Source organism: Lepidochelys kempii, chromosome 16 (genome assembly GCF_965140265.1).
Source record: "Lepidochelys kempii isolate rLepKem1 chromosome 16, rLepKem1.hap2, whole genome shotgun sequence".
NCBI lineage: Eukaryota > Metazoa > Chordata > Testudines > Cheloniidae > Lepidochelys > Lepidochelys kempii.
The window spans coordinates 16451421-16465701 of NC_133271.1; the positions used below are offsets into that span (position 1 = coordinate 16451421).

Here is a 14281-nt window from a genome sequence, read left to right on the forward strand (position 1 = left end):
TAGGGGGTATAATTACAGCATCCTAGTGTTCCTATTTAAAGAAAGACTTCCTTTTTAGTTGTTAACAAAACTGGTGCATAGACTATCTAAAAACAAAAACCTCTTACCTGTGCAGGCATTCAAATCTTTTTGAAACCATGATCTTTTGCCATTTTTACCTTGCAGGTGGGTTTGAGAAAGGAACCCTCTACATTATCTTTAATATTAATGCAAACTAAAGGTGCCTGCTTTTAGTAGTAGTACAGAAATCTAAACCTTGCTAAATATTTTCTTTTTATGGTAAATTAAATGTTTTTATGTAAACGTTGTGCTCTTTTTTTGCACTTCTATCAAGGGAATGCTCCGGGGCAGCAGCCTGAAAGTGACTAGCACAAAGAGAATGAAAATAAACCGTTTCCATGATGGAAAAGTGGATGCGATTTTTACCATTATTTTCAGTTTTTAATCTTTCCTAACAACCCCTGTGGGTCCCACAACGAAGCCGGTGTACGAGGCTCGGCGTTGATCATCCAGTTCATGTACTCGGGTCGCTCAAATGGAAGGGCCTAAACTCAACCTCGGGTGAGAGCGCCCTTGTCGTGGCGAAGAGCAAACCCGGGCCCTGCTTCAGCGAGCTGGGCCTGGGGCAGAAAAACGGAGCTTTGTGGGAAGCCGCGGCGCTACGGCCGAGCCCCTGCAGCGTGCTCCCCGCGGACCGGCCCCCGCTGGCCTCTTCCGCCCTTTCGACTCTTTCCGGAACCCTTCGGCTTTCTCCGTACTGCGGCAGGCGCCTTCGGCTTCACTCGGTTTTTTCCGTGTACAGGGCACCTCCTCCGCGGGGTGGGGCCCTCTCCCTTCGGTTCCGGCCGGAGCCATTCGGTGCTGCGGGGGTGACGTCATATCCGGGCCAGCCTCTATAAAGGCCGGAGCTGGGGGTGGCGTGTGGGTAGTCTGTCTGACGGGCGGAGAGCGGGGGGCTGCGGTCGCCTCGCCGGACCCTCCACACAGACTTGGTGAGGAAGGAAGGAGGGGCGGGGGGTGTTACTGTCTACGACGGCCCGAGCGGGCGGCGGGGTGGGCCCGTTGAAGGCGAGCTCAGCTGGGCTCTCCCAGGCGCCCTTAGCCTGCGGAGAGAGACCGGTGTGGTGCGCCCCTCCCAGTCCCCGTTGGCCATAGAGGCGTTGCAGGGACAGGTGTAAAGCCAGGAGTTATCCCTATCTTCCTCGACGCTCGCCTCGGGGCGCCCGGAGGATGGGTGGGGGTAGCGGTGGGTGTCCCCCTTCTGTGCGCGCAGAAGCTCACCCGGGAAAGCTCTCCTGCTCCGCGACACCGCCCCGCGTACGCTGCCGTTTCCCTGGGGCTCGCCCAAGCTCGCTCGCGGCAGCCGAGGGATCCTTGCTACTGTTCGATTTCCCAAAAATGGATTTAGAGCCTTGACGTTCTCCTCCCAGGCTCGCTTCTTGTCATCGCTATTAACATAGTCTCTGCAGAGAGACGCTCTTCCTCCCCGCCCCCCGGTCTCTCTGGGCTCGCTTGAGTATAGGCGAGCTCAGGGCGGTTACGACAGTAGTGTAATGAGTGGCTGCATTTCTGTTACTCTTTCCTGATGGGGTCGGGACGGGAGGGAGGTTTTGGGGATGGAGGAACAGGCGATTTGTGTGGATGTGAAAGAGCGAGGCGGATCCGCCCTGTGTAGCTCCCAGCAGTAACAGCAGGAATTTCATTTACCGCTCTGAGGAGCGAATAAACACCCTGATAAATAACAGTGCCAGCAAATCTCCCTCCCCACAAAAAGAGCAGGGGAGATTTACACACACACACCCCCGCCCCCAAGCAAGCTTTGCAGCCTAATTACTCCCGCCAGCTTTGGGGGAAAATCTGGAGAGGGAAAAAATGATCACAGAGAGGCTGATTGCGGGGAATAACCCCTGGGTTCATTTCACAGCAATGGCTTCCCTCCCTGAGCCTTCACAAGCCCATCCCCTGTCCAAGGTCAGGAGATGCAGAAAAGTGAGGTAGCGATTCTGGATTTCTAGGTGGTGGCTGGAGAACTTCTTCCCCAATATAAAGATATATTTTTTAAAATAATCCTGGACTTTAACTGTTACAGGAGGGAATTTTTAAATGCTTGATTGAAACACACAGCAAAATCCTTCATCCTAACTGGAAGAGGCTTTTAAATAGCCTTAAATTAATCCCCTAAAATGAATGATAAAGTCTCCTTCCAAATGTGTGACTTTGCAAGACTCCAGATGCTTGACATAAGGGGGGAAAGAGGAGGATCATGGCTCGCTTTACAAAATAAATCAGGATTTTGGCCTGGCTTTCTCACCTTGTTCCTGCAATTACGGAACTCATCATAACATATTTCTGATAAATCAAAGGAACGTCAGCCATGTTTGTTCTGTTTGAATGGAGCTTATCCATGTATAGTAAAAGAAATATACTTTTGGCAGTTTACAAGTATTTCAGTAATGTAATCATTTATGTTAATATTTGAAACAGTTATTTTTGTTTGGTATTCGAAGTGTCCATGTGTATGCAGCAGTAATATTATGGTAGCTTTATTCTCTAGTCAGGTTCTTTAATACCATTTTTCAGTGAATGATTATACTTTCCAATCATTTGATCTTAAAATATACATGGCTACTGAGCAATTTGTCACTCAGATTTAAATAGGCTCAGGAAGACAGGTATGTTGATGTGAAGAATGGGATGCAGAAAATAGCCCCTGGGAATGGTTCTGTATCTCTGATTTAAAAATGTGTCCTGAACCAAGAATGCTCCTTTTAAGGTTTTCTGTCCACACCAAAGTGGTAGAAGATTCTATTGATTGCTTTTTGTGAGAGGCCTTGATCAGAATTTCATACTGGTTCAAAATAAAATGTTCTTTAAAACAAAAAATCACTGGATAGCCTTGTGCATTTTAATGCAATTAACAAATCAGCCTTGCTGTGAATTTTGTGTTTGTGTTTATAAAATGTGTTCTGAAAAGAACGAACAAAAGGATTGAAAGCTAGGAAGACTTCTGCAGCATTGTGAAGGGTTCATAAGTGTAGTAATGGAACCACTGGACTGTGTAAAATCATTGAATTAAGATAAGAGGTTATAGTGCTTGCATGGGGTAATTTATTTCCATTTCTGTTGTAACAGAAATCTTGTATTTGGAAAGGTCAAAGCAAGGTTCAACAATAAAAAATAATAGATGGTGTGCTTCTGTGAGCTCCATAGTTGGTGAGATTAACAAACACATTTTATTTTAAAGTGTGGTATTGACCCCATCCCAGACTAAGTCTTGTTTACCATCTTTCCCTATGCACAAGCAAGGTAAGAGCAGTCTCAGTCTTTTCAGACAGGGTGGCACCTCTGATTGTGAGCTGTTAATTTTAAAACTATCCCTCTCATCACTTCATGAAAATAATTTTTAAATTCTGCATTGCCTTAATTTTACCTGTGTAATAACTTTGTATGGTATTCATCTATTATATATTTTTGGATAAAATCAGACTCATTCTTGGGGTGTGAATTGCTTGCTTGCCCACCAGTCTGGGGCAAGTAATTTTAAACTGAGCCTTTTCTTATCCTGATATAGTAGTATTCCTTCTTCTCCTCCCCCCCCCATAATTTGTCTCTGGAGCAGGCACCAGAATAATGGGGTGGAGCAGATTGCAGATGTTGTTGAAGTAGACTGCCAAGTGCAGTCCAGCACCATGTGCCCGTTGCTGGCCATGTATCAAATAAGGTGGCAATCTGCCTTCTTACTGCTGTAATTGATCTACCCTAAGGTGTGATAATGCCATGCTAGATATGCACTTGCTTCAGAAAACACAAAGGCACATAACTGCAGTTGTCCCTGTACAAGAACATGGACTGCAGTATACTCATGGAAAATGCGGACTAGGGGATGCAGGGAACTGAAGATGTTAAAATTCAGTGTATCAGCCATACTTAATAATCCTTGAACAGCAATCCCAAAAAAATACGTTGTCACAGATTTTATTTACTGCACATATTTTACATGGGAAGTGAATTTAAGTATTTTGGAGGAGATTTATATTTAAAGTTTGCTTGTTAAGCGTGTTAGTTTCTGAGGCTGTATTTTAAGTCATCCTGTCTGATGAATTTGTATATGGAAGTGTAGTTTACCAAGTGAGATCACTTTCTTTACTTGTAATTTTTTTCCTTTAATTTAATTTTTTTTAAATGAAAATTGTGTATCTTAAGTCAATTCTCAATTGTTTTAATTACATTTGAATATTGATATTCTTAACATTGTTGCATGCAGCAGCTTACATAACAATCATTCCAAATTACATGTGGTGAGGAGAGGAAATAGAAAGATGTTACTTTGTCAGAATGTGTATTTTGTCAGAAGTTGCATTTGTTTGACCTATGTTACTACATTTGTAGATAGTGGTATGTTATCTTGATTTCCACCTCCCTTTTAGACTCTACATTCCTCCATCATGTTATCGTTTCGTAAACTCAAAGTCCAGGTATCTTATGAAATGCATGTAATGGAGTCATTTTCTTCATTTGCCTGCCTTTGTTGCAGTGATGACTTATTTGTGCCAAAAAACAGCCTGTTTTGAGAGTTGTGTATGTGTATAGACTCTAGAGCGTAAAATACAGCATGACAAATATAGCAGTTGCTTTTTTGTACTCTGTGGAGTGTAGATTGTGAATTTTTTCTGTTAAAGATTTCTCATTTTCTTCTGTGACGCATGGTGTGTGATCATTGTTCTGTCCTGATCATAGTTTTGTCTGATCTACTGTTGTTGTGTATTAACTTTTATAAAGTTCTGTTTTGCTTTAAAGGGCTGTTGGCCAAGAAAATATTTTTGATTACAGCATCTGAAGATCTACTGTGATGTACTGTGTAATGTAAATTACTGTAAACTGAAAAATTGGCCTTGTTTCCTATTCTATCAATATATACAGACACTGCAATCGTATAATTGCAGGGTAGCCACTGATGTGTGGGTTTTTGTAAAATGGTGGTCAAATAAATAAGATTAAGGAACAGAACTTGAGCTGGGTAATTAAGAGCAATATAAAGTCTCTTATTATGGGGTAAAATAAGTTTTTTATATATGTATCTTAATTACAGTAAGAGGTGATGATTGCAACATAATATTATTAAGAAAAAAGTTGTAAGTTAAAAGGTTATTTACACTGGGATCACACTGTTTCTCAGCTCCGTATTTCTGGATTTTGATGCAATGCAGTCAAGGTAATTTGCCTTCTCATGAGCTTCAATGCAGAGTGCAATCCCTGCTGACCTCTGCATAGTTACGTTAAAGGTCTGTGGTCATAGTTAAGAGTTGTACCTAATGAACCGTAATCAGTGGTGAAATTCAGCTATTTTATATATCATCTTCAAAGTGCCAAAATTAAAAAGAAAACGTTTGACTATCTTGCATTCTTAAAAATGTATAGTTGTCAGTGTGCAAACCATGAGATCATACTTTAAAGAAGACTGCTGTGTCCAGTGTTTTACTCCTACAGTTTCTTTGTACTTTTTCTTGTGTCCACGTAATGCACTATTAGATTCTTCTGTTTGAATTTTGCCTATTCTGCTATTAGTCCATACTAATATGCAGCAGCTTTAAATGATCTGACTTTAAACAGGCAGAAACCAAGACATTTGAATTTATTACTGCAACACTTTCCTTCACGTACCCATTTTTGCTTGTGTATTGCAGGGGTTTCTAAGCATTTGGGTGGTCTTTCTTACTGTGATTTTTGTGAACTTAAAAAGATCCTTTCCAACAACAGTAAATTAAATGAGTGGGTATTAATTTCCCTTCTTATAGTAGGGTAAATTAACAAAACCCATAATGAATTTTAATATAATATACTTCAATGTCGTCTTCACTGCCTTTCCAACATTATATCAGCACACGGAATTTTCTTCAAAGACCTAAGGAGCCCCACCATACTTCCTTTCCAGAAATTCTTCTCCCTTTTTCATCTTGGATAACTTACATTAACTAAGTTAAAACCAAAATTGGCATTATAAATTTTAGTAGCTGTTTAAACTTTATGAATGTTTCAGATAAGGATTACTAGTTGCCTAAAAACTTCAGAAAAGCCCTGAATGGAACAAGTGAAAATAAGATGTCTACCTATTAAAATTCTTTTCCCAGACCTGAAGAAGGGCTCTTTGTGGCTCGAAAGTGTCTCTCTCTCTCTCTCTCTCTCACCAACAGAATTTGATCCAATAAATGATATTACCTCACCCACCTTGCCTCGCTCCATATTAAAATTGACATGGTGGGTATAAAATTTTTACTACTTATGTATAATATTTGATTTTGTTTAATAAGAATCGCCCCTTCTCTTCTCTCCCAAAGGAAAGAAAATGAAAAGCCTGTAATGTGATAGCTATGAAAAATCATTAAAATACTTAATTCTTATGAATACAAAAAAGGCGTCTGAAACTGCTAAGTCTTTTTTGTCAGAATAGGAGGACACTATACTAAACAGTAAGTGCTTATTTTAAGAGATGGTCACTGTTTTATTACATTCCAAAAGTACTGATCACCATAATACCCGGGTGGTACTTAGAAAAATTAAAGTTTGGGTAGCTTTGGGTAATTATAAAAATGGTCTTGTGCTGAGATCTTGTATACAGAATTTGAGCACTTTACAAATTTTGCAGTCAAGTTTTAAGCCCTGAAAACATGATTTAGAAATTAAAATGCTGACAGCCATTATATTGTCCAAAACTATAATTCCTGCTAACCCACCTAGATACAACTGCTTTCCATGGTTGAATGATGTTGCTGACATTACTGTTGCATTGTTGTATCTATAAATATCCACAGCTGAACATTCCCATTCAAATGCTTAGCATACCTCTTTTTTAAAAAAATTATTGTAGAAGACTAATCCTTGGCATATACAGTGCATTTGAAGAGATCTGGGGGTAATAAACATTTTTGTTTCAAAATTCATTCCATTCACTGGGCATTGCAGTCTTTTTTTAAAACACAAACTATGATTATAAATTGAAAATCGAAGAGTAAATCTGAGACAAAGTAGTTTTAAAACTATTAACTTGCAAGCTTTTCATAGAGATGATTGATAGGTTTTTTAAAAAAATAGTTCACAGTATTTAAGAATAATGGGAAATGTAGAAAGATCACAAAGCATTTTTAAGGAAGATGTGTGCCACTTTGGAGCTATTTTTCTGCTGGTTTTAGCTATCTAGAAGACAGGTTTTCAGAAGGAAATAACCTATTTAATTCAGACAGCCTCCCTGAACAGCCTGGAACTTTCTGTCTGTCTGACCTTATCAGCCCAGTGCAGATTGCAATGGGAGGGGCTGGTCTTGCACTATACCAGTCTCAATCATCTAGCACAATAATGTGTGGAATGTGATGTCTGTAAGTACAGAGACCAAGAATGAAGTGAGTTATCTGGTGTCAAGCTAGCAGTCATTTGATGCCAAGTATCAGAGGGGTAGCTGTGTTAGTCTGTGTCCACAAAAACAGCGAGGAGTCCGAGGAGTCCAGTGGCACCTTAAAGAGTAACCGATTTATTTGGGCATAAGCTTTCATGGGTAAAAAACCCAGATGCATCTGAAGAAGTGGGTTTTTTACCCACAAAAGCTTATGCCCAAATAAATCGGTTAGTCTTTAAGGTGCCACCGTACTGCTTGTTGTTTTTGTAGTCATTTGAGTAAAAAAATTCCACATAAACATTGTTGTAATTTAGATGTAAACAACCTTAAGCTGCTTTTATAGCTTTCCTTGTTTATACTGTTGCAGCCCTTTATACAGAAACATTTTAGTTATACAATTAAACGACAGATGATTTAGAAACAAGTCAATGAATTGCTCTTTGGCTCCAAACAGGGTTACTTCAATTTTGAGATGAAAATACTGAATGCAGACTGCATCATTCTGCAGCATCGATGATTTTTATGCTCAGAGCTCCCCAGTGACTGCTGATAACATTTTGGCAGAACAGAGGCATGCTGACGTCCGCTGATTTGCTGCAGGAAAGAACAGTCCATTATTGCTAGACCAAAGCACTTCTTTTACAATTGACTTGGTCTACTTACTGTAGTTACAAAGAGTCTTTTATTTTGCAAGTTCCAGCAAAAAGATAGCCGAGTTAACTAGTTGAATTACAAAATATATTTCCCATTTTAAATAAGATATTTCCCATTTTAAATATAAACTATTGAAGACATTTTTTAGTAGTTAACAGTAGTGTTATAACCAAAGAGTATAAAACTGGAGTCTAATGAAAAAACATGACTTTAATTTTTCCTAGTAGTATAAATAATCAGAATAGGCAGCAATGAGATAAGATATAGTTGAGCAGGTGCAAATCAGGATTAAAACACTCTCCAACCCCACCTTTCTTGAGCAGTTTTTTAAAAATGGATTTAATCATAACTAGAAAACAGGACAGGAGAAATGCATTTTTAGTAGTGAATGGTTTATGTACTCAACATGTCATCCCTGCTTGAAGGCTGAGTTTAAACACAGTGGAAAGAGCAACTACTTTGTCAGTAAAATTAACGTGTAGTTGAGCTGAGATTACATTTGGAGTTTATGGTTATGTGAGATTCAGATTTGCTAATCTGATTGAGGCGTTACCATTTTTATCAGATTGAAGTTTGAGTATATTTGAACAATATAGTGCATGCAGATTTTTTCATGTGCTAGTTTTCTTGGAAAGAAATGGGTGAAACACCCATTTTTATTACTTCAAAAATTAATGCATAGTAGAATTTCCATCCCCTCACTTTAACTGCCGCAATGCAGCGGGGCCTCAAGAGTTCACAAGTGTAACAACTGCTGCTGAAATGGCTGTTTTACAGCAGGGTGTGACTGTGCTGGAAGAAAGCTTTGGAATGTGTGAATTCGCTTCCATGTGTTCCTTTTTATTGGATGGTCCCATTCCAAGTGTCTGGAATCTGAAGAGGAAATATATCTGTAACATATATTTTTCCCACCTGTGGAATTTTGCATGAAATCATACCCAGATACATTTCTGATGTAGACATACAGCTGAGTAGAGACTAATAATTCCTCATTCAACAGCATCTCATAGAGATCACCTGTCTTTCCCTATATTTGATTTTTCATTACTTTTTTCATAAGAGTGATACATTCTCTGGACTGTGTTTCCATTTTGATATGTGTAGGATTTACATGATAAGCAATACAGATGTACATGTAAATAACTGCTCGTTAAGGTAAGAATTTGCCTGTAAACGGTGAAACCTGAAAAATTATTTTATTTTATAAGCACAAAATGTTCATTGCAAAATCTCTGGGATGGTCACTGATTGGTTAAATGTTTAAGTGTATTAGATCTTAATGTCACTGACTGTGATGAACAGAATTTTGTTTTAGGTCCCATTTGTCCTTAATACTTCTGTGCCATCAGAACTTTTGGTATTGGAGGATCAAGCTCCCTATTTACATTTAAATTTTGATGAAGCTACAAAGAAAGTAGAAAGGGGTGAAACCTTTAATGGAAAGTGGCTGCAGGAGTACAATATTTATTCTTCTCACTGCCTGTAATAAAAATGATTTTCAAAATATCTATATTTGTTTTTTTGCAAAAGGACTGCAATGAAGATATATAGCAGAGAGGGATAATTAATGATTAAATCCTACTATTTCTCTTCCTTCCCCAAAAGTTGACATCTGTGAAGTACAATGTGAGCTTACTGGGTTTTAAAGTTTTATGTAAAATAGAAAGTTTTGTTTTACAAGTTTCTTTATGTAAGAGAATGAGGAGAACATAAATAGGGCCTTTTAGCCATTCTGTAACAAGCAGTAATATTTTTTGTCTTTCTGTTATTATAAGCATTTTTTTTAAATAAACAACCCTAAGATTTTAAACATTTTTACAGTAGAAATAGTGGGGCAGTTTTTTTATTTTTTTCCATATACTTAGCTCTGGTAGTATATTTCTACCAGATTCTAGCATGGTACTTTTGTGGTGGATAAATGTCATTTATGTTGCTGGGTAGATTCTTTGATCTCCCATCAGGACTTTTAAGAAACAAGTGGTTGTTGAGTCTTTTCATGGGCATTTCCCTTGTAATGCTTTCTTGATAGAAGGGTTTCTTTATACAGAAAACACTAGGTCTGTAAGTAAACCATGTGTGAGACTAAAAACAAACTTTACTTTCTCAGATCTTGGCATATTTGCCTTTGTTTCATGTCAGAAGCAAAGTTATTAATTGAAGTTTTTTGACTTTCAGAAAATGGATCCAAGTGGTGTAAAAGTGCTGGAAACAGCAGAGGATATCCAAGAGAGGCGCCAGCAAGTTTTGGACCGATACCACAGGTTCAAGGAACTGTCTACTCTGAGACGCCAAAAGCTTGAAGATTCCTATCGATTCCAGTTTTTCCAGCGTGATGCAGATGAGCTGGAAAAATGGATCCAGGAGAAACTCCAGATTGCATCTGATGAGAATTACAAAGACCCAACCAATTTACAGGTACATCCTATTTCTGTCTCCTACCTTTCACCCCGGCACTATTGGCCTCCAAGCATACCAGGTTCAGTCTGTGGAATAAGTACAACAAACGTAAAAATGTAGCTGAAATAATATAGTGTGATAAAAGGAGCTGGATGCAAACATCTACAAAGCTTTCTTCAGTAAACTGGTTTCTAAATTGATCCACTGTAAATGGCGTATTGTAATGATGGGTTAGTCACTGAAATCTTGTTGGCCCTTAAGAGAATGGAATGTCAATACAGCCTTTTTATTTCCAGAATCTAGTGGATACTTCAATTATATGAGTAGATTTGGGTAAATTCTTATTATTTCCATAAAAATTACATTTGCAGAAAAATATGCTGTGTGGGAGGGATTACCTCCAAAGTGTTTGAAAGCTCTGCAGCACAACGAGCAAACAAAAATAAAATAACTAAAATTGAGATGTTTGAATCCGCCCAGGAAACGTGGTACAGCTGTTATTTCAAATGTGCTGTTTTACTGTCTGTGAACGCTGCTACAAGTGCAAAAAGTGTAATAAATGTACTGGTGTTGGGGGGGAGAGAGGGGGGAGCGGATGTGGAAGAAGGCAGCTCCTCAGATTTTAGTCGTCATCTTTAACGTTTTACTTACAGGGGAAACTGCAGAAACACCAAGCCTTTGAAGCTGAGGTGCAGGCCAATTCAGGGGCTATCATTAAACTGGATGAGACTGGAAACCAGATGATTAACGAAGGGCATTTTGCATCTGAAACTATAAGAGTGAGTGCTAGAAATCTGTTTTCTACAAGTTTTTTCTTCAGTGTAGATAGGCACTTTTATCTCCTTTTTCTAAAAACTTTTCTTCATTCCAAATCTCCCAAACTGTGTATCACAGCACGAAGTCGATTTTTAAAACACTTGCTGCTATGCTATATTAGCTACATGTTTTGACAAATTCTGGATTCTTATTAAAATAGCTTTCTTTGAACCCTCTATCAGTGCTTCTCTTTTACTCCTTCTCTTTCGTATTCTCATTCCTCTGGCTACGTTTCTTATTCTAGCTTACTTCTGACTATGCTTTACTGTGCTTTACTAAACTACTGCTCTTACTTTGCACTCATCCATTTTTTTAAGGCTTATTTGGCGGGGGGGAGGGCGGGGGTGTAAATCCACCCTTTCCAGGTCTTGATTAAGTTTGCATAGCAATTATGCAAATGGATAACTAGTTTGCAGATGTCAGTGATGCACAACTCTTTAACAGAACAAATACGTTTTCCAAATATTTTAAAGCTCTTCTTTTGTCACTTCTTCTTAAAAAGGCTGTAAAAGGTAAAGTTCTTCAAAAAGAAGAGAAATCAGTGACAAGGGTCCTTCTTTTCACAGTTATCAAATTTACTGATTAATTTTATTTATTACATTTCTAATATATAGCTGAGTTAAGGGTGCTTACAGAAGCGCAATGACCAATTTGTGTCATTATTTTAGAGCACTTTTTATAAATTATGCATATTAGCCCTAGCCATCTCATTGCATAAGGATATTTTGATCTTGTAATTTATCCTTAACAAAAGTAAAAAATTACTTTTCAAATAAGTGGTCTAATTCTGTTTAAAAATATTGAAAATCCTGGGACATGGTGATCAATGTAAACTTTAATTTGTATTCTGTTTGGAATAGTAACCTGTCTGTCCATGGTTTAGTCTTTCACGCCATACAGGACTGCACAGCGCCCAATAGTAACTGCTACTCAAGTTGGGCTCCATATACGAGTAGGTGAATCTTTGACTGTGCAATGCTGCTTTGTCACTTTCTCTTTGAATGCCTCTTTCTTCCTCTTTGATAGTTTGCAGTGTGCTGTTGGACAATGTTAGAGATTCACATAGCGTGAGCTCCTTCTCTCCTATACACCTCTATAACTAAGCCTATTAAATACCTTTAAGTATGTATCCATGTTAGATCTCTGAAAGCTCCTCTAACTTGCCTTTTATGTTCCAAATCTCAGTGTGCATAGTGTTATAAATGATGGGTGAAACAGCTGTTTTCCTGTTTTGCAATTTGTGTGTGTGTGTTTTTCTTTTAATTTCCATTAAAGCTTAGAGAGAGAGAAGTTGGGTGAGGTAATGTCTTTTACTGGACCATTGTCTGCTGGTGAAAGAGACAAGCTTTTGAGCTACACAGAGCTCTTCTTCAGATCCTATGACTCTGACTGCACATAAATGTCTAATGGTGGTCTTGTTAGTTGACAGAAGTTCATTCTTGCTTTACCTAGTGTAACATTTATGAAAATAGGATTCAAATGAAAATTTCTATCATTTTAGGAGTTGAGAAAATAATTGCATTGCAAAGTTTCATATTTTATGAAATAGAATTATAATGTCGGCATCTTATTTATGTCTTTCAGACTCGACTGCAGGAGCTTCATCGACTCTGGGAGCTGTTGCTAGAGAAGATGCGTGAAAAGGGGATCAAGCTGCTGCAAGCCCAGAAGCTGGTGCAGTACTTACGAGAATGTGAAGATGTCTTGGACTGGATCAATGACAAGGTATATTATGGTTAAAAGAATATCCACTTGCATCATATAGCCTTTACAACGTCCCAATTCCATGAAAGGATTTATATGGAGCTGTTTTATCAAAACATTCACTGTCTTATTGTTTTAAGGAACCATATGGGATTTAAATACGGTTTTATGAATTGTTGTAGTTCTTTGTGTGATATAAATGGTAGGTATACAGAGCATTCTAGCCTATTTCAGCAATTGCAAAAACAATTTTAGGAAATTGATAGAAGTAATGGATAACAGAGAAATTCTCTGTATGTTGAGGATACCACGAAACATGATACTCTTTTCTTTGCTTAAGACAACCCTTAGTATTTCTCATAGTGGCTGACTGTGCCTTACCTACATTGTGAAAGCTGCTGCACATAAAAGTAAGGTTTTGTGACACGTATGCTAAAATGAACAAGTATGAAAAGGGAGCGCTACCCATTGAAAAGTTTATAAGTACTTAGCTGTGACTGGAATATCTTTAGAGAACCATTGCAAGAGAACAGTTTGCTTTTGACCTCTCTGAACATTGAGGAAGCAGAACCACAAACCACAATACTAAAGTTTAAAAGCCACAAAATGATCAGCTAGGTTTTCTTAATGATGACTCGCTGTTTTGTGGCACTAGGAGTTTCAAATTGTAAATCCTCCTTAACTGCCATTAAGTATTACAAAATATTTTTCATAAACCTGTCCCTCATTAAAATCAGTCAGCCTGACACTGTCAGCTTGATATCTAGTCCATGTCAAATTTCCCTATTTCCCCTTGTTTTCCTAACACACACCCCACCCCCCCAGATGTTCTTGTTAAACCCTGGATTTGTGATGGAAGTGGCCCACCTTGATTATCATACACATTGTAAGGAGAGCGATCACTTTACATAAGCTATTACCAGCAGGACAGTGGGTGGGAGGAGAGAAAACACCCATTTTTTCATGATTTGTGTGTATAAAAACAAACATCTTCTGTATTTTCCACAGTATGCATCCAATGAAGTGAGCTGTAGCTCACGAAAGCTTATGCTCAAATAAATTGGTTAGTCTCTAAGGTGCCACAAGTACTCCTTTTCTTTATGTCAGATAAAGGAGTTACAAGTAGCTTCAGTCACTGTACCTGCCCTTAAGTATGCCTGCTAATTTTTCAGTTTTTACAACCACAGCTTCCTGATTAAAAACAAAACAAAAAACAATAGTTGCTGTGGACAGGACCCATGCAAACCAGACAAATAACTGTAGAGCGGAGGTTCTCAAACTGTGGTCCGCGAGCTCCATTGAGATGGTCTGAGAATAGTTCCC

At 38.5% G+C, this 14281-nt stretch overlaps 1 protein-coding gene across 7 annotated transcripts in view; it reads left to right on the top strand.

The window, feature by feature from the left end:
• Positions 1-884: 884 nt before the first annotated feature.
• SPTAN1 (spectrin alpha, non-erythrocytic 1) overlaps positions 885-14281 on the top strand; it is a 72534-nt gene continuing 59137 nt past the window's right edge. For all 7 annotated transcript variants that reach the window (XM_073314432.1, XM_073314425.1, XM_073314426.1 and 4 more), the window contains exons 1-4: positions 885-992; positions 10217-10456; positions 11092-11217; positions 12839-12979. In XM_073314432.1, coding sequence (XP_073170533.1) covers positions 10220-10456; positions 11092-11217; positions 12839-12979 — 504 coding nt within the window. In that variant the 5' untranslated portion in view covers positions 885-992; positions 10217-10219. The remainder of the gene's footprint in view (positions 993-10216; positions 10457-11091; positions 11218-12838; positions 12980-14281) is intronic.